The 22,046-nt window shown below is 40.3% G+C and overlaps 5 protein-coding genes across 6 annotated transcripts; 2 read left to right on the plus strand and 3 right to left on the minus strand.

Moving 5' to 3' along the window:
- Positions 1 to 460: 460 nt before the first annotated feature.
- On the plus strand, positions 461 to 11,267 carry chlsn (cholesin). The gene is made up of 6 exons (XM_075457333.1): positions 461 to 545; positions 868 to 1,013; positions 1,609 to 1,719; positions 9,763 to 9,986; positions 10,479 to 10,560; positions 10,891 to 11,267. Exons 2-6 carry the CDS (start codon positions 873 to 875, stop codon positions 11,068 to 11,070), a joined length of 738 nt encoding a protein of 245 aa, XP_075313448.1. The 5' UTR covers positions 461 to 545; positions 868 to 872; the 3' UTR covers positions 11,071 to 11,267.
- LOC142373874 (G-protein coupled estrogen receptor 1-like) lies at positions 1,230 to 4,029 on the minus strand. The gene is made up of 2 exons (XM_075457331.1): positions 3,765 to 4,029; positions 1,230 to 3,240 (listed from the first exon to the last, which is right to left on the minus strand). Exon 2 carries the CDS (start codon positions 3,089 to 3,091, stop codon positions 1,931 to 1,933), a length of 1,161 nt encoding a protein of 386 aa, XP_075313446.1. The 5' UTR covers positions 3,092 to 3,240; positions 3,765 to 4,029; the 3' UTR covers positions 1,230 to 1,930.
- Positions 4,830 to 7,124, minus strand: LOC142373876 (uncharacterized). The gene is made up of 2 exons (XM_075457332.1): positions 6,524 to 7,124; positions 4,830 to 6,113 (listed from the first exon to the last, which is right to left on the minus strand). The coding sequence occupies exons 1-2, from the start codon at positions 6,524 to 6,526 to the stop codon at positions 5,043 to 5,045; spliced, it is 1,074 nt and encodes a 357-aa protein (XP_075313447.1). The 5' UTR covers positions 6,527 to 7,124; the 3' UTR covers positions 4,830 to 5,042.
- A 1,188-nt stretch (positions 11,268 to 12,455) lies between the features above and the next one.
- On the minus strand, positions 12,456 to 16,636 carry gnptg (N-acetylglucosamine-1-phosphate transferase subunit gamma). 2 transcript variants are annotated; one of them, XM_075457097.1, is made up of 11 exons: positions 16,499 to 16,636; positions 16,341 to 16,395; positions 16,181 to 16,248; positions 15,967 to 16,021; positions 15,727 to 15,810; positions 15,547 to 15,640; positions 14,289 to 14,403; positions 14,119 to 14,201; positions 13,834 to 13,962; positions 13,650 to 13,731; positions 12,456 to 13,583 (listed from the first exon to the last, which is right to left on the minus strand). In XM_075457097.1, the coding sequence occupies exons 1-11, from the start codon at positions 16,572 to 16,574 to the stop codon at positions 13,477 to 13,479; spliced, it is 948 nt and encodes a 315-aa protein (XP_075313212.1). In that variant the 5' UTR covers positions 16,575 to 16,636; the 3' UTR covers positions 12,456 to 13,476. The 2 variants fall into 2 exon arrangements, with proteins under 2 accessions (XP_075313212.1, XP_075313213.1); XM_075457098.1 differs by having other exon boundaries at positions 12,456 to 13,556; positions 16,499 to 16,635.
- Positions 16,637 to 16,662: 26 nt separating this feature from the next.
- On the plus strand, positions 16,663 to 21,858 carry tsr3 (TSR3 ribosome maturation factor). Its single transcript, XM_075457099.1, has 6 exons — positions 16,663 to 17,090; positions 17,502 to 17,712; positions 17,858 to 18,051; positions 18,169 to 18,336; positions 18,597 to 18,651; positions 21,036 to 21,858. Exons 1-6 carry the CDS (start codon positions 16,970 to 16,972, stop codon positions 21,169 to 21,171), a joined length of 885 nt encoding a protein of 294 aa, XP_075313214.1. The 5' UTR covers positions 16,663 to 16,969; the 3' UTR covers positions 21,172 to 21,858.
- Positions 21,859 to 22,046: the final 188 nt, after the last annotated feature.

Genomic DNA, 22,046 nt, shown 5'->3' on the forward strand with positions numbered 1-22,046 from the left:
CTTCATACAGCGTTAGGTAAATTGAACCGAAGGTTCTCCAACTAACTGGTCAGGTCATGTAACGCATCGTTGTGCAACCTTGAATTTCTTCCGATGCAGTCATTGGACGGCGTGCTTGTTCCGTTCCGACAAATTGTAGAGGGAACGTCTATTCCTGTAGTAGTATATTCCCTATCTTTAAAAAATATATATTCAATATTAGTTCATCATTAAAGAAATGAATAGCGGTTTTGAGCTTAATATTGTATTACTTTTACAAGACAATGTGGTGAACCGACGACATATTACTTGTATGTGTAAAAGAGACATTGTATTGCTGAGTGTTTAAAGATTTTTTTAAGACACTTTAAATTCTAATTATTCCCGTTTATCTGAATGTGAATAAGGTTTTCTTTTAAATGTTTATGGCCGTTTCAGGCCGCCGTCCGCCAATCAAAAAACATGCACAGATTTTCGCCCAATCACGGTTCGCCTGACTGACGGTACTTCCTGGTTTAGTACCCACGCTTTGCGTCTAGAAACTTATACGCTTTCTTCTCTTTCAAGTAAGTCTGTGATCTTTATTTGAAATCTTTTTTAAAGTCGCATGTACGTTTAAGTATGTCTATTTGAAACTGGGAGAAACAGTGATACACGTGGTGATGCACGTGTATGTTTATGTATGAAGAGGCGTTGGAGAGAGATATCAATTTAGTTTTTATCTGTTTTCTTCTGAGGGCACATGTCTTGCTTGTATTTGTTTGGTTTGGTTTATCACATAATGTTGGAGAATTATCTTCCAAGGCTTGTCTTCCGACCAGTTTCTTAGTCCATACAATATGTCTGTTTGCATTAACACACACTCACTTTTTAAATATGTGTTTGTAGAAGTCATGGCAAAAGACAAGTCTTCCAAATCGGAACTAAATCTTCCTAAGAAGAAGAAGAAGCTAAGCTCAAACGAGAGTCAAGTTCCAACGGAAGAAATAATGGAGACTAAAGTTAAAAAGAAAAGGAAAAATGTGGAAGCAGAGGTAAGTAAAACAGTAAAAACTGAAATAACGAAATCAAAATTGAATGTATTGATCCAAAAGGCTGTTATAAAGTCATTGTGTGTAATGTTGTTTTCCTTTGATCGTCAGTGATAGTCAATAGTCATGAATTAAGAATTATTCATCACGAGTAGCCATTGTGTATGGTTATTGCTGTAGGCAGGAATGTCCTCGTCACAAAAGAGCTCAAGAAGCCTCTGATTGAACACAATCTTTAATCACTATGTTTTGCATTCTTCTTTGCACAATCGACTCCATGGGCTCTAGAGCAGTCCCCAGCAAAAATACGTCTTTCTTTATCCATTTTATCAGTTTCCTTGTGTCTGATGCTGATGCTCCAACAGTTGGCCACAATCATATTATGTTCTCTAGCACAGATATGCAACATTTGGATAAAATAAGCAACATCTTTGTGCATACGCTGAAGGGACCTACATCTCCTCAAGAAGTCTCCCTGTCCCTTCCAGTGTTGCATTTCCAGTCTAGTCAAATGTCTACTCTTTTTAGATGCGCTTTTCTCTAATCAGACTACTGAAGACCTGATAGTTCACAAAAATAACATTTCTATTTCCTTCAGGAGGCTCCAGTACAGATTCCCTCTGCAACTAAGACAACAGATAATAAAAAACAGAAGAAGGACAAGAAGCGCATAAAGAAGCAGGCGACAGAACAAACACAACAAACTGAGGTGGGGATATGAGCTGTTGAAGATGTCTTTTTTTTATGAAAGTTGTAGATGATTCAGTTTTTTTAACCTGAAATGTTGTAATTTAGTGCATAGAGCTTCTTATGCCAGAGGCACGTCTAATTTTCCATCAGAAATTTGAATTTTCATTTGGAGAAGAACTGATCCTCAGATTTTACAGCAGTTGAAGGCCTTGCTTTCATACTGTCTGTTTTTAACAAGTGTCTTTAATCTCACGGCATAAACCTTTTTCACGTGAGGCGTGTATAACAGTTTGTGATAGATTGTTGGAGATTAAGTTTGAGGACTGGCTTGGTGTGTCGCTTGCTGCGTGGAAGCATGGCTGTGCTGCCGGTACATCGATGGATTTTCCCGAAGCTGACCTGCGCAGCTTGGACCGTCTGCTCTTCTTCTGGAGGAAAACCCTCAATTTTTTCCGAAAAGTCTCCCCGAGGAAGCCGTAGATTAGAGGGTTCAGGCAGCTGTTAGAGAAGGCTGCCAACCTTACAGCATGTCCTGTCAGGGGGTAGTCCTGCCACAGGGTGCCACCGTCTGTGTCGCCTCTCAGGAGGTGAATGCTTATAAATACGTTCACCGGGAGCCAGCAGAGAAAGAAGACGAGCACAGCTGCAGAGATCATATGCAGGGCTCTCTGCCTGCGAGGCCTCTGCTGTGGGATGTCTTGCTCCTTTTGGCTGCGTTGGAGTACCCGTGCTATTCTCCAGTAGCAGAGGCTCAGGATGCAGAAAGGCAGCAAAAATCCCAGCATCACCTCCAGCCACTGAATCTGCGTCACGTTGGCAAAGCAGAAGTGGACTTCCCCTGCGTGTTGCACTTGAGCTACAGTGAAAGGCAGCAGGGTAAGGGTGGACGAGGACACCCACATGAGGCAGCAGCTGAGGCGTGCGTGCGACATTCTCCGTTTCATGGAGCTGGTCAGTGCGACGAAGCGGTCAAAGCTCATCCAAGTCAGGAAAAAGACACTGCTGTACATGTTGGCCTGCTGGAAAAGGTTCATGAAGGTGCAGAGGCCGGCGTTGTCGTAGTACCCCTGCTTCAAGTTGAACACCTCTATCATTGAGTCGGCCACCAAAAAGAGGTCTGCCACAGCCAGGTTCACAAAGTAGAGGTCTGGGGCTGTCAAGCGGCCCTTGTGGTCCAGATTGACTGCAAGGATGAGGATGTTCCCGATGAGGCCGACTGGAAACAGAAATGTGGTGTAGAGGCCAGAGAGAACGAGACTGACATTATAATACTGACAATTCTGCGAGGCGGCTTGTGGAAAACCAGAGATGGCAACCTTTGTGTCATTTGGTAGCACAGTGAGGTTATTCTCAATGATGACTCTGTAGTCCACATACATGGTCATGTCCATACTACACCTTTGTATTCAGCTGCATAACCTTTCAGCTACCTTGTCATAGCTTTCAGTTTCTTAGTGTTTTCATCATTCTCAGTGTCAGTCTCCTGTTTCTGAACGGTTACTCCCTGACAGACCGAGGAGTTGATACCTGGTCTTTTGCTCTAGATGGGGAACAGAAGTAAAGTAGGTTAACAGCTCGTCTCCAGCTGCTCAAGACTTAAGATTTGTAAAAGTTAAAATAATTTGCATACTGTAGCAATAAATCAAAATGGATCTGGCAGCACAGAAAATATGGGAATTGATCTAGCAGTACATGGAGATATCGCCTGCGTATATTTTTATGGTGTAACAGGTCCCATATTATGCCAGTCAGATGTGATGCCTTGCATAACCCGTGAAAGTTTACATACTTTACATTCAGTTGTACTTATTTCCACGGAAATAAATATGCTACTGACATTTGCAGCATATTATTGATTTTTTTCAGATTTTAGATCAAGAAATAATTCTTTAAAAAGTCTCTAAACTTCAGAAATCACATAGTGTATCGTGCGCATACAAAAAAAGCCAAAAAATACTGTTCAGAAATATAAGTTGTATGGTTTTGTCAACAACTGCAGGTCAGATTTTAATTATTTGCCATAGAACTAAGTTGATTTGTGTTAATTAATCAGCCTCAACTTACCTTTGTGTCTTTTCACGGCACGCAGTCCTGATAATCCTCTCTGTCCTGCTGCGGTAAAAGAGGACGTCTGAGAAAATCCAGAGAAATGTTGTGCACCACAACACACAATGCAGGCTCTTGCATGAGTGATGTCATCTTGGTTTGGGATTGAAATATCTTTCATTAAGTGCTTCTGCAGTTTGTTCGCATCAGAGTTGGTGGTCATATCAAACATTTGCTATGAAATTAGTTGAAGCGCCCTTTATTGCTGATGTGATTGTGTAAAGTTGGGACACAGTGCGTTTTTTTTAGCTCTTTGCACTAAATTCTGTTAACAGGAGAGTGATTGTATGATGTTAAAATATGTAAATATGGGAGTTGGGCTTTTTAGCAAAGACAGAGTGACGGCATATTTATACAACACAAGATGAAGGGCAGACGAGGTTAGTCTTGCATCATCTATTTTCTGTCAACATTGCTTTTTTCTCTTGGTTTTCAGACACTTATTTCAGCCTCTGTCTTACTTCACACATTTAGGTTTGATATTTAGGGTTTGGTATGTGTTTAAGAACCTGACTTCAACTGTTGCTGCTTATTGAGTGTGACTCAGGTTTTGACATTTAGCATGGCACCAGCATCTTATGTAACTCGTCCCCCGTATGCTTTTTCTTTTAGGTCACTGGTTTGGTGCCACTCTGTCTCCACTGTGACAATATGTCATCCGACGCATGTCCGTTATTTCTAGAACTGGTGCCCTCATTTACTTTAAAAAGAGCTGGAAAGTTCACTTTTAGTTTCTGTTTCATTTGACAGCTTTCGGAACATTATACCACAAAGACTATTGTCACTGTTGGCCTAAATCTAAAAAGACTAAGTTTCCTGTGTGGCATTTTTAGAGCTTCAGAGAATTTTCATGGCATTTGTCTAAATGGGCTTTTGTGAAAAGGGCTCTGCAAACAAGGGGTCATTTCCAAGAATTGTAGATACAAAATCTTATGTACCACCAACCAAGAGCTCCACCTCGATTGCCTTATTCAAGCTGCTGGTTACCAAAATCTGAATAAAGAAAACAAAAGGCACTGTGGCAAAATGCTGCACATTTATTTTTCATGTTTTTTCAATTCAAAGAATTTGTACTACAGTTTTTGCAAACTATCAGTCACGAAAGAGAAACGAAAATGCGCATCTATGAAACATTTACATAGTCAACAACAGGAAAAAGTATTTTAAGAATTGCTCAAGAATGTGTCTAAAATGTGAGCGCTCAGTTCAGTCTTTGAATTTAGAGCTGTTTTCCTCCTATGACTCAATGTCCTGCAGAGTGTCTGTGATCTCAATGCGTGGCGCTATGATGTTTCTGTTGGGCTGTGTGCCTCCCGGGCTGTTACAGCAGTCCCTCAGCTGCCTCAGCACTCCGTGGAGACTCTCTCGACATGGTCTATGCATGAGCAGCACGAGCACAAGGCTGCCGCTGCTCCCTGTGAACAGCACACACTCGGCTACGCTCAGAAAGGCTCGCTCGTGAGGGCTCAGGGCCCTGTAACTGACCAGCTGCGCTCCCCTTACCAGCGCTGCGCTGTAGAAGAGCAGGCAAAAGAACATAAATGTGGTGACTGTCAGGAACACGGGACCCTCCTCAGATCCAGACAGGAAACGTCCTTTAGATTTCCACTGCCGGACACACCCACTTATCAAAAGTGCTATTTGAAGGATGTAGGGAATCAGAAATGCCAGGCACAGCCTAGCAGCTGCATATGAAACACCAGCACGGGCCGGATCCATAACACAATCCTCCACTTCCTGGAAATTATCTCTGGGCCCGCGAAGTCCAGCCAGCAGCAGGGAGATGAGTATAGAAGTCAGGGTCACCAGTGCTACGCAGACCCCACGCCTCCTCAACAGGGCGTAGGATGGAGGATCAAGGGTCAGGACATACGCAATAAGCACCAAGACCAACAAGCTGCACAAAGAGGCTGTGTTGATGGTGAAGGAGAGAGCAGCACAGCCCAAAGCTGTGCTCCTCAGGTAGTCAGGCCTGTATGCCACAGTGTGGAGAGAGAGGAACAGGAGCAGCATCTGCAAACCACAAAAGACCCAGAGAAGGCAGTCGAGCCACGCCACACGTCTTTGGGCCCTGTAGGTCTGAATGAAGTTGTAGAGCAGGAAGCACCCTGCAAAGAAGCCCAGTCCAGCGAAGAAACTGTAGATGTAGTTTGCTCTGGAGGTTATGTCATTGGCTGCAATCGTGTCTAACACGGTGAACGGGGGGCTTTCTGGGGTGGAGAGTTCCTCAGCCGTGGAACTGATTGTAGTACTGACGAGAAATGATAGTGTGGTGTTCGTCTGAGTGGAGTCCGTGCTTTGATTAGACTGGAAATACAAAAAGGAAATAGTCACTGATGAAAGTTTACTCCCTTCTGCATCAGCTGCCACTGTCAAGAGTTTCTTCCCAGTGAGAGACGAACAACTTTCCTTTTATTGAACAATACAATTAAAAAAGCAACCTTGTTAGCTGTTGTTTATTCATTATTCAGCCTGTGAATCACTTCATTGGTTTCTCTCAGGAACACACTCTTACAACACAGTTCCTTCCTAAATTGAGTCACAACTGAATAAAAAAATTTGACCTGAAAGTGACATAATTCCCTTAAACGATATATTTTTATGTAAAATGCCAGCTACTTTTACCAAATGCATTCTGTCCAAAATATTTTTTAGACCTCGTCCCTGGTGGCAAAGCTTTGTCTGCTCCCTTTTGATGAACACATGTTTCCACTTACCATTTTTGCTTTCGTCACCCAGTCGTCTGTTTTGTATCCACCAGCCAGATACCGCTGATATACTCAAGGTTCTGAAAATGATGCTCGCTCCATGGGCAAGACTGCTCACATTGAAGGTTTTTAGATTTCTGTGGGCAGCACCCTGGTAGCATACTTTCAGAATGACTTCGTGGCCATGTGATCAAAACCTTTTCCTCCACTCAATCCCTCCCTCTTGTCTCTTTTTTTTTTTTTTTTCCTTCCATCACCGTGAGTGAGGTCCGTTAAATCGGAGAGCATACTGCGCCCCTTGTTTAACTTCCCCATAGTGGTTGAGAGAGGACAGTCTTTAAGTTGTGCCGTGGTTACAGCCTCAGGCAGGAAAGTACCTTTAATTTTGTTCAGCAGTTTTCCTCGGGGTACATTTTATTGAATCATTTGCAGAGCGTCAATTTTTTATTTTTATTTTCTGCTGACTAATGTGCACGTTTTCCATTTTGCACATTTTGAACAATGACTATTGCTTTCCTTTTCTCTGCACTAAAAGCTCTCATTAAGCGGGTGTTTATATTTAGCAGAGAAGAGCGAGCGCTTGAAATGCAGCACGAAGGTCGTCAGAACCACAGTAAATAAGTGACGTGCTCTCTCACACGGCTGTAGCTACAGGAAACGGCCCTCTGAGCTGCAGTGCAACAGGAAGTGATCCAAGTCTAAAAAGCGCGTTGAGTTTTCACTACTCTCTGCCGAAGGACAACAAAATTACATGTTCGATTGATAATTGGTCTTTGTACAAGTAAATTGGCAGGAAGCTACCTGCTGTTTCAGTCAGTTAGTTTCAGTGCATAAAAAGATTTCTAATTTATGTTTTATGTTTTTGTTTTTTTTCCTCATCAGTCTGCATATTTCACAATGAAGAAGCCAAAATAGTTTTTTTTTTTTTAAATTGTTGAAATGTCAAATTAATGTATTTGACATTTTCTAACGATACTCACAGTTGAGTGTCTGTTGCAGCATGCTCCCTACAGTGTTCCTGGACACGTTGCCATGATTTGGTGTGCACCTGTGCCTAATTGAACCGATTGGCCAAAAGCAAGAGGGCAAACGCCTGTCTTCACAGTTGATGGTGTATGTTTTATTTGAACTCTTGTGGTAAAGGAATGCCTAGAAGTGGCCACAATGAGTTGTTTTCTTTTTTTTATATTAGTAGATGATAATGATTAGTCTACTAGTGGTACACTAAAACATGCTACACAGAAAAGTTGATCCCCAGTCTCCATTTTTTTTTTTCTGCTGACTAATGTCCACGTTTACCATTTTGCACATTTTGAACAATGACTACTGCTTTCCTTTTCTCTGCACTAAAAGCTCTCATTAAGCGGGTGTTTATATTTAGCAGAGAAGAGCGAGCGCTTGAAATGCAGCGCGAAGGTCGTCAGAACCACAGTAAATAAGTGACGCGCTCTCTCACACGGCTGTAGCTACAGGAAACGGCCCTCTGAGCTGCAGTGCAACAGGAAGTGATCCAAGTCTACAAAGCGCGTTGAGTTTTCACTACTCTCTGCCGAAGGACAACAAAATTACATGTTCGATTGATAATTGGTCTTTGTACAAGTAAATTGGCAGGAAGCTACCTGCTGTTTCAGTCAGTTAGTTTCAGTGCATAAAAAGATTTCTATTTTATGTTTTATGTTTTTTTTTTTCTCACCAGTCTGCATATTTCACAATGAAGAAGCCAAAATAGGTTTTTTAAATTTTTTTTTTTTTTAAATTAATAGTTGAAATGTCAAATTAATGTATTTGACATTTTCTAACGACACTCACAGTTGAGTGTCTGTTGCAGCATGCTCCCTACAGTGTTCCTGGACACGTTGCCATGATTTGGTGTGCACCTGTGCCTAATTGAACCGATTGGCCAAAAGCAAGAGGGCAAACGCCTGTCTTCACAGTTGATGGTGTATGTTTTATTTGAACTCTTGTGGTAAAGGAATGCCTAGAAGTGGCCACAATGAGTTGTTTTCTTTTTTTTAATATTAGTAGTTGATAATGATTAGTCTACTAATTGTACACTAAAACATGCTACACAGAAAAGTTGATCCCCAGTCTCCATTTTTTGCAGAATCTTCATCAAGTAGGCTGCCGTTGACAACTTCTCTGTTCCTTTTTTTTAAGGGTTTTCACGGGTACATGCTGTAAGTTTGTGCATCTCCACCCTTGCATGATTTAGAAGTCTCCCTCCCCCAGCACACCTGAATAGGTCAGCTCATCAAGCTCTGGTCTGTGGCAAAATGCATTATAAGAGGTTAGAAGTTATAGAAGAAGAAGTTCAGATTCATGATTCGTCTCTAAATGTCCCTTTCTTCGAATCGTCCTCAGTCCATGACGACTTCTCTTCAGCCCATGGTGACCTTATTTGATTCTGTTTAGGTTTCCATTTCATTCAGCTGGTTTCTTACTCTTCAGTCACATTGACTCCTGTTTCTTCCCAGGTATATTTCATACCTTTTTTTGTGTGTCCCTGTCCAATTTTTTTAGGTGTATTTCTTTGTGTTTCTGTCCTGACTCTTTAACATCCACCCTTCTACACGGTTGACTGGGAACAACCAACATCTTTTGACCATATTAAGTTACCCTCTTGAATGAGTTTTATAATAGTTAACTTGTTGTTTCCACGAGTTTCACAGGGAGGAACCTGGCATCACTTCAATAATATCATCCCTACAGGTGGGCATGACGATGGCAGGATCGTGCCGTGGGAGAAACTGGGAAACTTCTCAGTATTGAGGGAAAGATAGATACAGAAAATATTAAGCAATTTGGATAGATCTCAGGCTGAGGTGACGGTTTACAATTCAACATTACAGTCACTCAAAGCATATCGCTAACGTAAACAAAGTAATGCCCAAAGTGAAACTTAGTGAAGTCTCGGAATAACACCCAGTGTTTAAATCTGAACACAGCTGAGTTTCACTTATGAGACCAGAAAGTGTCTGTGCAGTGACGCTTCCCATCAAACCTGGTTGATCTTTAATGTTGTTGTAGTTGGTAATTAAAGAATTTCATTTTCGATAAACCAACAACACCCTTCAATATGTTTTTGCTCCGTCTTTGTGGAGAACTGTGTATAGATTAGTTTTTTCGTAGTCAAATTTCAGATTGAAATATAACAACATGTGTGGGTTAGAAAGTCATGGGAAACGTAAGGCACATTAAAGAAGGTCGATGGCTTCCAGGATTCTTAGTTTTGCCTTTTTGTCTGGTAGCTCACAGAGTCATCCAGCTGTACTGAAGGGACGCAAGAGCTTGAAGGAGTAAAGGACCAAGAAGAGGAATTGAGCCCTGAAGAGAGGCGGGTCCTTGAGAGGAAGATGAAGAAGATTCTGAAAAAGGAGGAAAAGAAGAGGGTCAAAGCAGAGGGGCTGACTCTTCAAAACGCGGAAGCAGCTGGACCCAGTGCACCTCAGCAGGCCTTGGATTACCTTACATGGTAGGAACCACTGTTGTTTAGTGCAGTTCAGGTGAATTAACATGATATGAAGAAAACAAGGACAAGAATAATGAAAAACACATTCAGGCCATCTTTATGTTTTTTTTTTTTTTTGCGACACAGCCTCTTCCTGATATCTTAGCTAGGCACAACCTTTCTGAATTGAAACTTATGTTGGAAATGTATTGTTATTTGACATTCAGATGAAATCTAATGAAACTTGCTTTTTTTTTGTGTGTGTCTCTTATACAAATTCTGAACAAAAAGCAACACCTCATTAGTTGAGTTTAGCCCTTCAAGATGATGCTGCGATGTGAAGACAAAATGCACTCAACATTATAAAGCAACTTTAGCATAAAAAGAGAGAAATATGTCATACTTTTTAAAGGGCCGTTGTGCTGATTCGTGGGTGTGTCGTGCTGTGTTTCCCCTGTTTATGCTTTAGCTAACTGCTGCCCACACTCGTAACCCTTACTGGTTTTGTCACTGCAGCTGGGCTGAAAACCGTCCGGCGTGGAAGTTCCAGAAGACCAGACAGACGTGGTTATTGCAGCACATGTTCAACTCTGAAAAGGTAACATTACCCTTCATCTTCGGCCGGGTGGGGCTGGTGGGGATTATAAGATGAGGTTTCCACTGCTGAAAGTGTTGCCCTCAAAGCAATACACGAGGTATACAGCAGTAATGACTTCATCCCTTTGTTGAGGTGATAACATTCAGTCATTCACACATACAGTTTATTCTCTGCAAAAGTACGAATACAGTCCAAATTAACTAAAATGTGTAGCTGAAACTTCACATTCTTCATTTGGCAAACTAAAAGTACTATTTTCCCAATCCTTTAGAAAGATTATTTGTAAATTAACACGGGGACGACAACATTAAATCAAGTTGCTCTTCTTAGATTCCAGAGGAGAACTTCTTCGTGCTGCTTCAATATCTGGAGGGGCTTCGTGGAACAGCGAGGGACACATCAGTGCAGAAGGCCTTGTCCTTAGTGGAGGAGTCTGGACAAGCGCCGGATGACACAGTTGTCCAGCAGAGGGCGCGTAGAGCCAGAGAAGTTGTTCAGCTGTTTTCCTGACCCATTGCAACAGAAGGGACAATGTGAAATGACCCAAATAAAAGGACTGTTCAGTCAGAGGACTGACCTGATCTCGGGCTTGGACCAAAGGTTTTATGACCAGTCAAAATGAAGAACTTTTGACTGGTCCGTACGATTTTGTTTAAATTGCCAGTATTGCTAAGATGTTTTAATTAAACTTACGTTACTCCTCCATTTTCCAGCATTACCTTTGTGTATTTTTAACGGGGGGTATTTTGACCAGAGAGTAAACTCATTTTTACATGAGTTTTGCTCACTTTTACTACTTTTTCCAGCTCAAATATGTAAGAGGTTAAAAGTAGATGTCAAGTTTTGCCAGAATGGACAGATCATTTTGAAGGGTTTGAATTCCTCAAGGTGAAACGGAAAGTTTTGAAAACTGTGGAGTTATGTCTCAGGAATGTTTGTAGTGGAGACATGTTGGTGCAAGTTAAGGCCCACACATAATCAGCGAAGTACCTCGCATGAATAACTTCTCTATTTCACTCTAGATGTGACCAGGCAGAGCATGTTTTGTTTTGATAACTCGCATTAACGCAACCCAATCAAACCTGTAATTCGTGTTCCATACATTTGCATTTCAGATTCCTGCATGTTTTTAGTAAATTTTTTTGACCTGATATTGAAGTCGGTGTTGATGAGCTACCTAACAGACATAGTTTCAAAGTGGAAAAGGCCGCTGCTGCAAATGAGGTGACCGATATGAGGGGAAAATGTGCATTTCCCCCTTTTTCAGGTCACAAACGCACTGGAGGGAAACCATATAGTCCCAATTCCTTTTGAGGCAAGTTAACGAAACCGTCTTCAAAGCAGTTCATTTGATGCAACATCCTTTGAAGATGAGTGTTTGACAGCTGCATCATCTGTCCATTGTTTTGTCCTCACCATCTGCTGTATACTTGTTAAATGTGGTTGGCAATACTCACGTCAACCTGTGAATATGCTTTTAATTCAGTTCACAACAAAGCACGACATGCCTCTTACGTCTCACAGGTGCCACAAAAACTACCACAATACGACTGAGTATCTTCTTTTGCAGCTCCTCGTAAGGCATTTAAGGAATGAGGAATCCTTCCAAGATGGTGCACTGAGATCAGTTTCTGGTATCACAGGCAGGTGGACAGTGGAAAGATGAGCTGAGGTGGAACCAAAACGAGCTCTGTGAGTAGGTTATGGCATGTAACCTCAATGGATGGATAAATGTGCCGAAACACACTCCACAAATGATATTTTCCAAAAAAAACCGATTAGTTTCTCCTTTAACTGCTGGCACTAGACAAATGCATAAAGCGGTGGCATGAATATGTGTTCAATTTAATAGGGATATTGTGATAAGAGCAGAAAATCGTACCACAAACAGCTCAGAACATTTAGTATTCATTTATTGGGTGGATTGTTGAAATACACTCGGCACATCACAAAAACTCATTCAAGTCTGGTGCATTAAAATGTTCAGCTGATCGTATGCTGGACAGTCGTGTTTAAAAGAGTTATTTCATTGTTGAGTTATATAGTTCCCTGCATACAATACAGCTGACTTAGGTAGTCAGTAGGAACTAGTCGGTGTGCGATTTTAAAACACAGCCTTCCTCATCTATTCGAAACACTCCATTTTAGTCTTCAGACCCAGTCTGCTCTGATTTGACAAAATGGCAGAATGGAGGACAGCTGCTCGTTGGCCAAATACTTTTCTACATCTGAAATTTTAATCACTAAACCCTCACTATAACTACTGCAGCTGTAATGTCAGGTAAGTGAGTTCATGAGGGTCAAAAGTGGAGAAAAGGAACAGAGCAACATGACAGCACGCAGCTTGGAAACAACGCCTCGCCATTACAATGATAAAAGTAAAAATACACACCTCCAGTTTGTAAAAAAAAAAAAAAAAATGACATTTACAATTGCTTTAGCATCTGTCCAAGAATCTGTTTGATATATGATACATTTCAGTAAACCATCAGAGGCCGTCAAAGTTTGTAAGTGTTGAGATAAGGATTAAGCTCTTTTTGTTGTTAAGAGACGAGTAGAAACGTGCCCGCAATCAGCTTTTATTTTTCTTTTCTCAAGATGTTGCATTCTTACAACATGTAGCAACATCACGGTCCGTGTTAGAAGTCCTGGAGAGAGCCAGCAAAATGTCAAGAAAACACCATTTAATTAAAAAAAAAAAATAGTTTTTTTTAAATCTTGCAATTCTGTGATGCAAAAAAAAAAGGTTCTCTCTGTTGCAATGATGAACCTAAGCCGCAGTCCCATCAGCCACAGTGGCTGCAGTATTTCCTGGTCTGTCAGATCATATTGACCAGCACAAACTTCAAATCCAGTCAGGTGCTTTTGAACAAAGACGGTAACCCTGTGCAGGCAATATTTATTTAAATATTTTTTTTAATCCAGATCATCGAGGCCGAGGTCTCCTCTCAAGTGTAGATCCTGAGTTATCACACTCTTGGTACCTTTTTCTTCATCTGTCACAATATTCCAAAAAGACCATTCTAGAATAAATTATACAGATATAGAAACTATAAATGACTGAAGACTGTGTGGGTGAGCTTACTTACCTGGTTGGGAATCATAAGGAATATTATGTTGAGAGAGGAGAGCTCGCAACCTCACAATCTCTTCACTCCGCTTTTGATAGTCCTGTAAAAAAAGACGTTTTAAAGTTGTCACGTGACAAAGAAAAAAAAAAAATCTCACAATTATACTTATATCTTAAATGATTCTGTTTGCTAAAGTCCATACCTCTTTACATTTCTTCAAAGAGTTGTGCTTTTCTGAATCCGTGGTAGCTTCTGGTTGACTGACTTCCACTTTGTGACTCTTCAAGAGTCCGGCATCCTCAAAAATATCCCTCAAGAGATTGTTGTACCCCTGCGTGAAACATAAACAGTGGACAGAAAAAATTATGTTTTTCAAAATAGCTAACAGTTAAGAATGTTGACAAGAATTAAAGTATATTTTTGCATCACTCTGTATTTAACAAAGGCATGCATGCACATTAAAAATATATCTAAAAATTCTTCTCACCTGATCTGTAATAAGACCCTCATAAAGGGCCTGTTCTGCATCATCCCATTCTTTTTGTAGCCTCTCATTCAGGGTTGGGTACACTAAAAAAAAATTGCTTATAAATGATACATAACTACCATCACCATTACCATACCCTGCAGCCTGAAAGAGTTTTCTCTTTGTCTTACCTAAAAGAGAATGTGGATGGCAAACGAGTGGCGTCTCGAAGGTTAGCGAGTACACACAGGTACTGGGCTCTGAGACTTGAGCAAGCTTGCTGCTATTGCTGCAGACCAAAATCACCTACAGAACCGTGACAAGAAACAAGATGTACAAATTAAAGTGTTAATATTTCTGGTTTGATTGTGATAATGACTGAGTGGATGTGTTGATTTGATGGTTGTCTTAGTACTCAAAGAGCTGTTGGGGTAAAGGAGTGGCTGTTCCAACACGGAAAGTCAGTAAACTGGAATAGATTCAGACATGGGTTAGACATGGGTTAGACTGGTTTTCTATTTAAAAGGAGACGCAGACATTCAATGACTTTTAAAGAGCCCATATTATGCTCAGGTACAAATTAAAATTTCTATTTTGTAGGTTTACTGGAATCAGTTTACAATGTTTAATGTTCGATTAGAATTAAAAAGTGCTTTTTTTCTCTAACTTTAAATTGCTGCCGTGCCTCTTGTCGCCATCTAATCTTAAATGTGGTGTTTTCGCTCCTGTCTCTTTAAGGCCCAGTCTGCACTGATGGGTCAAAAATCGAAGGCTGCCAATCAGCTACTCATGTTGCATTCATTTTAAAGTCCTATTTTCATAGTGTGCAGCAGGAAAAATTAATATGAACGCCACCGAAATCAGATTTCAGACACAGAAAGCCAGAAGAATTTCATCGGGATAAAAAGTGGTAGCTGCAGAAGTAAACTGTTTAGTTGTAAGTCTTTCAGTTTGTGACTCTTTGAATTAGACATACACATAATACTATCTAACCTCCATTCGTGAACACACTGTTAAGGTGTTTGTGAAAGCTTGTACCCCGGATAATGGCTCACTTGATCAGTTGGAACAACAATGAGCAAATCCTACTGGTTTTTCCGAATTCCATCAGGAGCAAGGTAAACTCGGATGTGGCGTCATTCAAGTCCAATTTCCGATTTAAATGGAGTACAACATCATTCATTGTATTCGCATAAGACAGATAAGCCACCAGCCAAACACAATGCAAATGTCTTTCATGGTGATGTCATTAAGTAAACAAAAAATAGCCTCGACAGTGCTTGAGTAGTGTCCTTTATAGGAGAGATTAACTTCCTTTGATGTGGACTGTAATGTTACATGCATAAAAAAACATATAACCCACAAAAAGGAATAGCGACAAAAACTCAAAAAGCACAAGTCCTCTTTAACTGTTAAATGATTATAAAGCATGTTTCAACTTTTAATCACCTTTGTTTCTCTGTTTCTGGTTCCACAAGCATCACCATCTCTCATCCACATGCCGGTGAAAGTGTTGTTTGCCATCTCCCACTCCTGCCAGATCCTATCAGGAACACACAAAAAGAGTTTCCATATTCACATCCGCAATTAAAATAGTGCCACAAAATGTCTGTTTCTGCATCTTCTTACCCCAGTATCCCACTGTAGGCATTCCACCTAAAGGACTGCTCATGTTGAGTAATGTTGTGGAAAGGACAGAATTCATATCTATACCTGTAAACAGACCAGTTACACAAATAAGCTGCTGTGTTTTCATAGTCAGTCATAGCATGCATGAATCAAACAATCAAACTGTAGAAAGATGGTGGAAACGGTAATAAAAACGAACATAGTCCTTACTGAACACTCAATATTATGTTAAATACTTACGTTGACTCTGTTAGACTGAAGCACTTTCCAGAAAGATGATGAAGATGGTCTGGGCCTTAAGAACGACATTATTGTTGAAATAAATTATATTCAGTGACAGAAAATTACAGTAAGAATCACTCAGCATCTGCAGTTAAACCAAAAACCTTTAATATGTTTAAACATAGAATGAAATAAAACATAGGAAAAAATCATCTGGAGAGTGTTATGTTACCTGATACTGGTGATGGGGTTACTTTAGGCTGTAGTCTGCTTCCCTGAGACAAAAAAGGATTGTTCAACCTAAACACAAGAAACACAGAAAGCCGTTAAGTGGGGGTCAACAGCGTGAACACCGTGACATACGTTAATGCAGACATGTGCTTGTTTCGTACCCAAAGGTGTTTGGCTCTTCAACTATCTTCATTTTACCAGCGAATCCATGGTTGACTGTATGGAAAGCATCCAATCAATAACAATCAACAGCACTTCACAATGTGGCGCATGCAACTTCGTTTAGTATTACAGTAAAGTGAAGAATCAAATAACTTACAATAAAGAGATAAACAGACCACCCACAGTCCTATTAAATGAGATATTCCCTTATAGACACTGTACATGGCTGGCATGAACTGTTTTCACGCTACATTTCCTGCTTCGCTCGTAGTGTCAGATGACAGGTCACGTGACCAAAATAAATTGCGAGCATGCGCATTTTACATGTGACGACACGCCACGCTTTTCATGATACAAGTAGCCAAAGCTAACTAAGCTGGATTTTTGCGTATATCACCGTAGTGAAGAATGAACGGAGGCTAGTACTTGCTGTGTGGCGATAATGTTTCTTGAGTATATTCTATACGTTGACAGGATGAATAAGAAAAAGAACAAAACTTTTTATCTTTGGAAAGAAATGCTCGTGTCAGTGTAAGCTAATGTCAGGGTAAAGCACTCAAACAGATGCTGGTTTGTTTCAATGCAAAGTGTAATCTGACAGTATCTTCACCAGACCACGAGTTGCAACATGGGACGAAAGAAACAGGGCAAGTTTGTGCGTCCTGAAGATAAGGGAAAAGATAAACGGCATAAAATGAAGGGGAAATCTTTAGAAACCTTCACAGAAGAAATGCACTCTGCTTTCGAAGGTAATTTTAAGTAAAACGTACGGTTGAGACTTTATTTCTCTTCCTCGTCAACATTTTGTCTTTGTTGTATATAGATTATGTTTATTATTGTTTCAATCTAATGGATGCTGTGGTCTGATATGATTTTCCTTAGATCTAGAGCCATAACATCTTAATGTATGTCCCACTTTTAATTTTAATTTAGAGTGTTTTATAAATGTAATGACATTATTCATTTCAAACCAATACATTTGAATAATAAAAGGACACTTCTTCTGAAATGCTGTAGTGTTATACAAGTAGTAAATAGTTATTAACGAATTATTTGATGCAGTTATTGACTAATTGGAGCAATCTACAGAAGACAAATGAAGAGTGCTTCTCACACTCTCACATAACGTGCGCACTTTGTCTTAAAATTGTGTTTCTCAGCAAGTCATCACTTAGAAGAGGGAGCCGAAGCCCCACAGGTGAAACTGCCGTGTCCTCTTGCCATGTGGGAGTTGGGGCACTGTGATCCTAAACGCTGCACAGGCAGAAAATTGGCACGTAAGGGCTTTGTACGCAACCTGCGCCTCAACCAGAGATTTAATGGTCTCATCCTGAGTCCGATGGGTACAAAGTATGTGACACCCGCAGACAGGTTTGTTGAGTTGACATATTTGCATTTTTTTATTTTATAATCATTTTTTCTCTTGTCATTGAACAAATATATTTGATTGTTCTTTAATGAACCTCGCTTTCTTATCAAATTGTTTGAAAACATTTTTTTGTGGATTTTCACACAGAGAAATTGTGGCTCAGAATGGCGTAGCAGTGATCGACTGTTCGTGGGCCAAACTGGAGGAGACGCCCTTCAGTAAGATGGTCGGAAGTCATCCCAGGTTACTGCCGTACCTCGTCGCAGCAAACCCCGTCAACTATGGCAAGCCTTGCAAGTTATCATGTGTTGAGGCTTTTGCTGCCACATTCTGCATTGTTGGTAAGGATTTAACCTAAGTTATATAGGAATAAATGACTGTATTGTCTTTCTAACAGCTTGTTGTGTCTTGTTATAGGTTATGGCAGTGAAACTGTAACGCTGTATGTGATATTGCAGGTTTTCAGGAACTGGCACTGCTCCTGTTGAGGAAATTCAAATGGGGGACGGTCTTCTTGGATCTCAATAAAGTTCTGCTGGACCGCTACGCTGCATGTCAGTCAGAGGAAGAGCTGCTGACTGTGGAGAAGGAGTTTCTCACGTCTAAACCAGAAGAGGAGGAGTTTGGTAAATTGGTTGGGGGAAACACCCACATTGAAACACTTTAAATGTGTCTTTGCTGTTTTTGATTTGAGGGGTAGTATTCAATCATTTTCTTCTCTTTGATATTTGGTTTAAAACTATCGAAGTCATAGATTTGATTCACACTGTTCTGAAGGTTGTTATGAGTGGTGAAAAACGAAGGTCACTGTGACCTGTAGTTCATATATCTATGAACAATAATGTGAATGTTCTTAACCAGATCTGCTCATCTGTCCTGTTCCCAGATCCATTTGATGTTGACTGTGGAGTGGAATATATGAATCTCAACAGACGTCAGTGGTAAGAACTCAAGGCTGAGTTATACTTCATTTAACTGCCCTTGCGCTTGCGTCTTGCGCGTATGTTAATGGCTCGAGACGTTTATACTTCATTTTGCTTTGTCGGCGGTTGCGTGTGCTGCGTGGCGATTCACCGCCAGGACAGTAGGTGGAGTAGCGGGTTTTTTCAATGACAAGCCTACTACGATGAAAGGAAATTCACCGCCAGGAGCTCTTTGGCAAGTCTCTCTTCCATAGATTCATGCTTCTTCTTCTTCTTCTTGTAAATAGCCGGTATTTTGTCAGATTTTCAACACCTTGGGGGTCTAAACGACTACTTTCTCGCCTGAAAATGTTTCAAATGTTGCTAAAGTTATATATTTACAGAGTTTAGCCTATAGCTTAAGGGAAATCAGCTTTTCAGGCCGGCTGATTTCGGCTCGGGCAGGAGTGAAGTGCACTGTGTGTAAACGCTCTGCATACTGTCAGATCGATCAAGTAGTAGGCGGTTTCGACCACAGCCAGTGGCTTGCGCTTGCGTCTTGCGTGAAGTTTAGAAAATTGAGGTGACACACGCAAGCACGCAAGGGGGGGCTTGCAACTGCGCAAGGGCTTGCGTTGCGGCTTGCGTCTTGCGTTGCGTCTTGCGTTACCGACTATAAACCAGGCTTCAATATTGATTATGAAAGCAGAAGAACAGTGAGATTTGGTTATATTTTTAAACGAACTCTGCTTATTACTATTTATGTGAAAACATAGCCACGGTACAGATAATGCAGTGAATTTAAGGTTGAGCTTGAAGCCAATGTGGAAGTGGTGTGATAGCTGTTAGATTCCAACATATTCCCCTTCAGAAAGCACTAACTTCTCACATGAAATATTAGATCAATTCCCACATATCACTATAGTGTAATTACTCAGATTCTCTCCGTGCCGATGGTTACTCTAAAAATAGTTCCACATTTAAATAGACGTTATACCTCAAACAATCTTGTTTTTGCTCAATCGCATGTAACTCTCTCCAGCTCCACTGTCATGTCCAAATATGGTCGCTTCCAGAACCAGACTTTATTTATTTTTTTTTTTCAAATCCATTAAGATGAACACACAGAGAACTTGAGGCTTCAAAAATGGCACTTTACAAGCCAATGCGTCTGTTATCAAGAGTCTTTGATACTGATTTATAAAGAATATGGTTGAAGGTATTCTCGTCTAAATTGGCCCGAGTTTAGGAGTCGCTTCTCTTAAATATGCGAAACGCTCTATTTTTAGTGCTCAAGTGTAAATAGATTAATTAACCTCAACTAAATTGTTAATTTAAATGCTTTGGTTAGATTCCCTTGCAAGCAAAAAACCTGAGTGAAGTCTTAGATCCATGGACATCATCAACGAATAGGTTTCTTCTTTTGAGATTCCTTTTTTTTTTTTTCAGCTTTTTGTGCCATTACGTCTTTCTTCAGCAGGTGAAATGCAACTCTGTTGGGTCGGCCACTGCAGAATATCCAATTTCTTTACTTTTAAAAGCTCTCTGATTGTTATTGTTTTGAGTTTTTGTTATATGCTGGTGGCCCTGTGTCAGTGGAGGCCGTGCAGGCCCGTGCCATAACACCGTCGCCATGTTTTCTTTACAGGCGACGTCATAAGCTTCAAATCACGATCGGTTTCAAGACTTCTCTTTTTCCTTATTTATTTCTTCTGGTACTCGTAGATATCTAATCTGGACTTTCTGTTCTTTCAATTTATGAAAAGTTCTTGTGGCAGACTCTGTCATCTCCTCATGGTAGACTTGGATAATGATATGCCTACTTTCTGGAGAGTTTTGTTTACTTGGCTGGATGTTGGAAAGGGTTTTTTTCTTAACCACGGAAAGGATTCTGTCACACTTTACCGCTGTTGTTTTTCTGTTAATATCAAGGCCCTGTATTGTTGCTGAGACTTTCTTTTTTTCTTCTATCAGATTGTAACAAACTGTTGTTTTTGCCACTCTCAAAGTTCCCCATGGAATTGTTACGGCCCAGGTATGGCTTATTTAATTTGCACGGAGGTCCTCGTGTCGTGGGTTTAAAGTAGAAGCTTGCAGACGTCACAATAAGATTTGACTTCTTGATAGATTGATTAACAAAGGAACGCATGTGTCTATAAAAAACATTTCAGAGAAATTTCCAACTAAATTTGAACCCCTCATAGAAAGTTGTAGTTACTATAGAGCTACAATTCCATCAGTCTTCCACCAATTTGTATGTTAATGCTGTCAAGTTAAAGCCATATATGTTATATAAACTGCCCTGTATATGTTTTGGTGAACGCCATGGATCACAAAAACTGTCCAGACATATCCAGCATTCTTAGATTGTTGTTTCCTATTGATCTTTACTGAAGTCGTTAAATTGTCACTTCTACATGTAGTGCACCTGAAGATGACGATTCTAGTGAGGACTCGGACACTTCTGAAGATGACGAAGGCAAAGCAGATGATGAAAACACAGATATCGGCAAAGGGTCAGTAAGAATCTTACATCATGAAGATGAAGAGGAAGACTGAATGAATGGACATTAAAATAAAGAATATTTTTTACCGTGGATTCCTTTGATGCACAGACTAGCAAAACTGATTTAACACTCAATACTGAAAGAACCCTGTTTCCCTGAAAGTCACGATACTGTGCAAAATGTTAAAACAACAAACAGAAGACTTTTAATTCTGAATTTGATGCCATCAACATGCGTTTGTGGTGCAATATTGGTGTACATTTGGGCACGTGGCAAGAATAGTTTGTGTTACTCTAAATGCACTGCGAATGCCATTAATGCTTGGTTATGTATACCGTACAGGTTTGGGAGTAATATACAGTGTTGCACATTGTGAAACAAAAACTACAACAAAGGAGTCACAGAATTGTTTAAATGCTGAAATCCAATATCAAAATTTTGTTTTTCTAAAGTACAGCAGTTGATTCTTCCTCAGCTGCCTCAAATGCAGTGTAATGAAATTATATTTTGAACATGTTAATGTAGTCATAAATTTGAATATATAGTAATTGCATATCAAATACATGTGAAGTTTATGTGTGTGTGTGTATATACACACGTGGTGTATCTTGCTTTTTCAAAGGTTTTGTAAACTGCTTGATATAGTCTGATTTTGTATCCATAATTATTTAATTACACTATCAAATGTGCTATTTCATGTAAACACAAACCAAATAAATTGTCTCCAGCTTCCATTCAACTTGAGGTGTTATTTTTAAGGCATACTATACATAAATTCAGTTGGGTATACTTTTTTTTTCTGGGATTATCAATGGATGCACGAAAATCTGAGTTACACTTTCGTAAGGGAGCTGTAGATGGGCCTCACTTCCATCACTCTAAATCAGAGTGGCGCATATAGTTTGTAGGCCACATGTTGTGTGGCAT

The sequence above is a fragment of the Odontesthes bonariensis genome, chromosome 23 (assembly GCF_027942865.1).
Source record: "Odontesthes bonariensis isolate fOdoBon6 chromosome 23, fOdoBon6.hap1, whole genome shotgun sequence".
Lineage (NCBI taxonomy): Eukaryota > Metazoa > Chordata > Actinopteri > Atheriniformes > Atherinopsidae > Odontesthes > Odontesthes bonariensis.

Excerpts from the sequence above, each read along its gene's own strand:
- chlsn (XM_075457333.1), top strand. The coding sequence starts at position 873 with ATGGCAAAAGACAAGTCTTCCAAATCGGAACTAAATCTTCCTAAGAAG. Across the intron at positions 1,014-1,608 it reads GGAAAAATGTGGAAGCAGAG|GAGGCTCCAGTACAGATTCC; the intron begins GTAAGTAAAACA and ends TATTTCCTTCAG. Across the intron at positions 10,561-10,890 it reads ACATGTTCAACTCTGAAAAG|ATTCCAGAGGAGAACTTCTT; the intron begins GTAACATTACCC and ends TGCTCTTCTTAG.
- gnptg (XM_075457097.1), bottom strand. The coding sequence starts at position 16,574 with ATGCCAGCCATGTACAGTGTCTATAAGGGAATATCTCATTTAATAGGA. Across the intron at positions 15,641-15,726 it reads GCCTACAGTGGGATACTGGG|GATCTGGCAGGAGTGGGAGA; the intron begins GTAAGAAGATGC and ends TGTTCCTGATAG. Across the intron at positions 14,404-15,546 it reads CCAGAAACAGAGAAACAAAG|GTGATTTTGGTCTGCAGCAA; the intron begins GTGATTAAAAGT and ends ACGGTTCTGTAG.
- tsr3 (XM_075457099.1), top strand. The coding sequence starts at position 16,970 with ATGGGACGAAAGAAACAGGGCAAGTTTGTGCGTCCTGAAGATAAGGGA. Across the intron at positions 17,713-17,857 it reads TATGTGACACCCGCAGACAG|AGAAATTGTGGCTCAGAATG; the intron begins GTTTGTTGAGTT and ends ATTTTCACACAG. Across the intron at positions 18,337-18,596 it reads ACCAGAAGAGGAGGAGTTTG|ATCCATTTGATGTTGACTGT; the intron begins GTAAATTGGTTG and ends TCCTGTTCCCAG.
- LOC142373874 (XM_075457331.1), bottom strand. The coding sequence starts at position 3,091 with ATGGACATGACCATGTATGTGGACTACAGAGTCATCATTGAGAATAAC.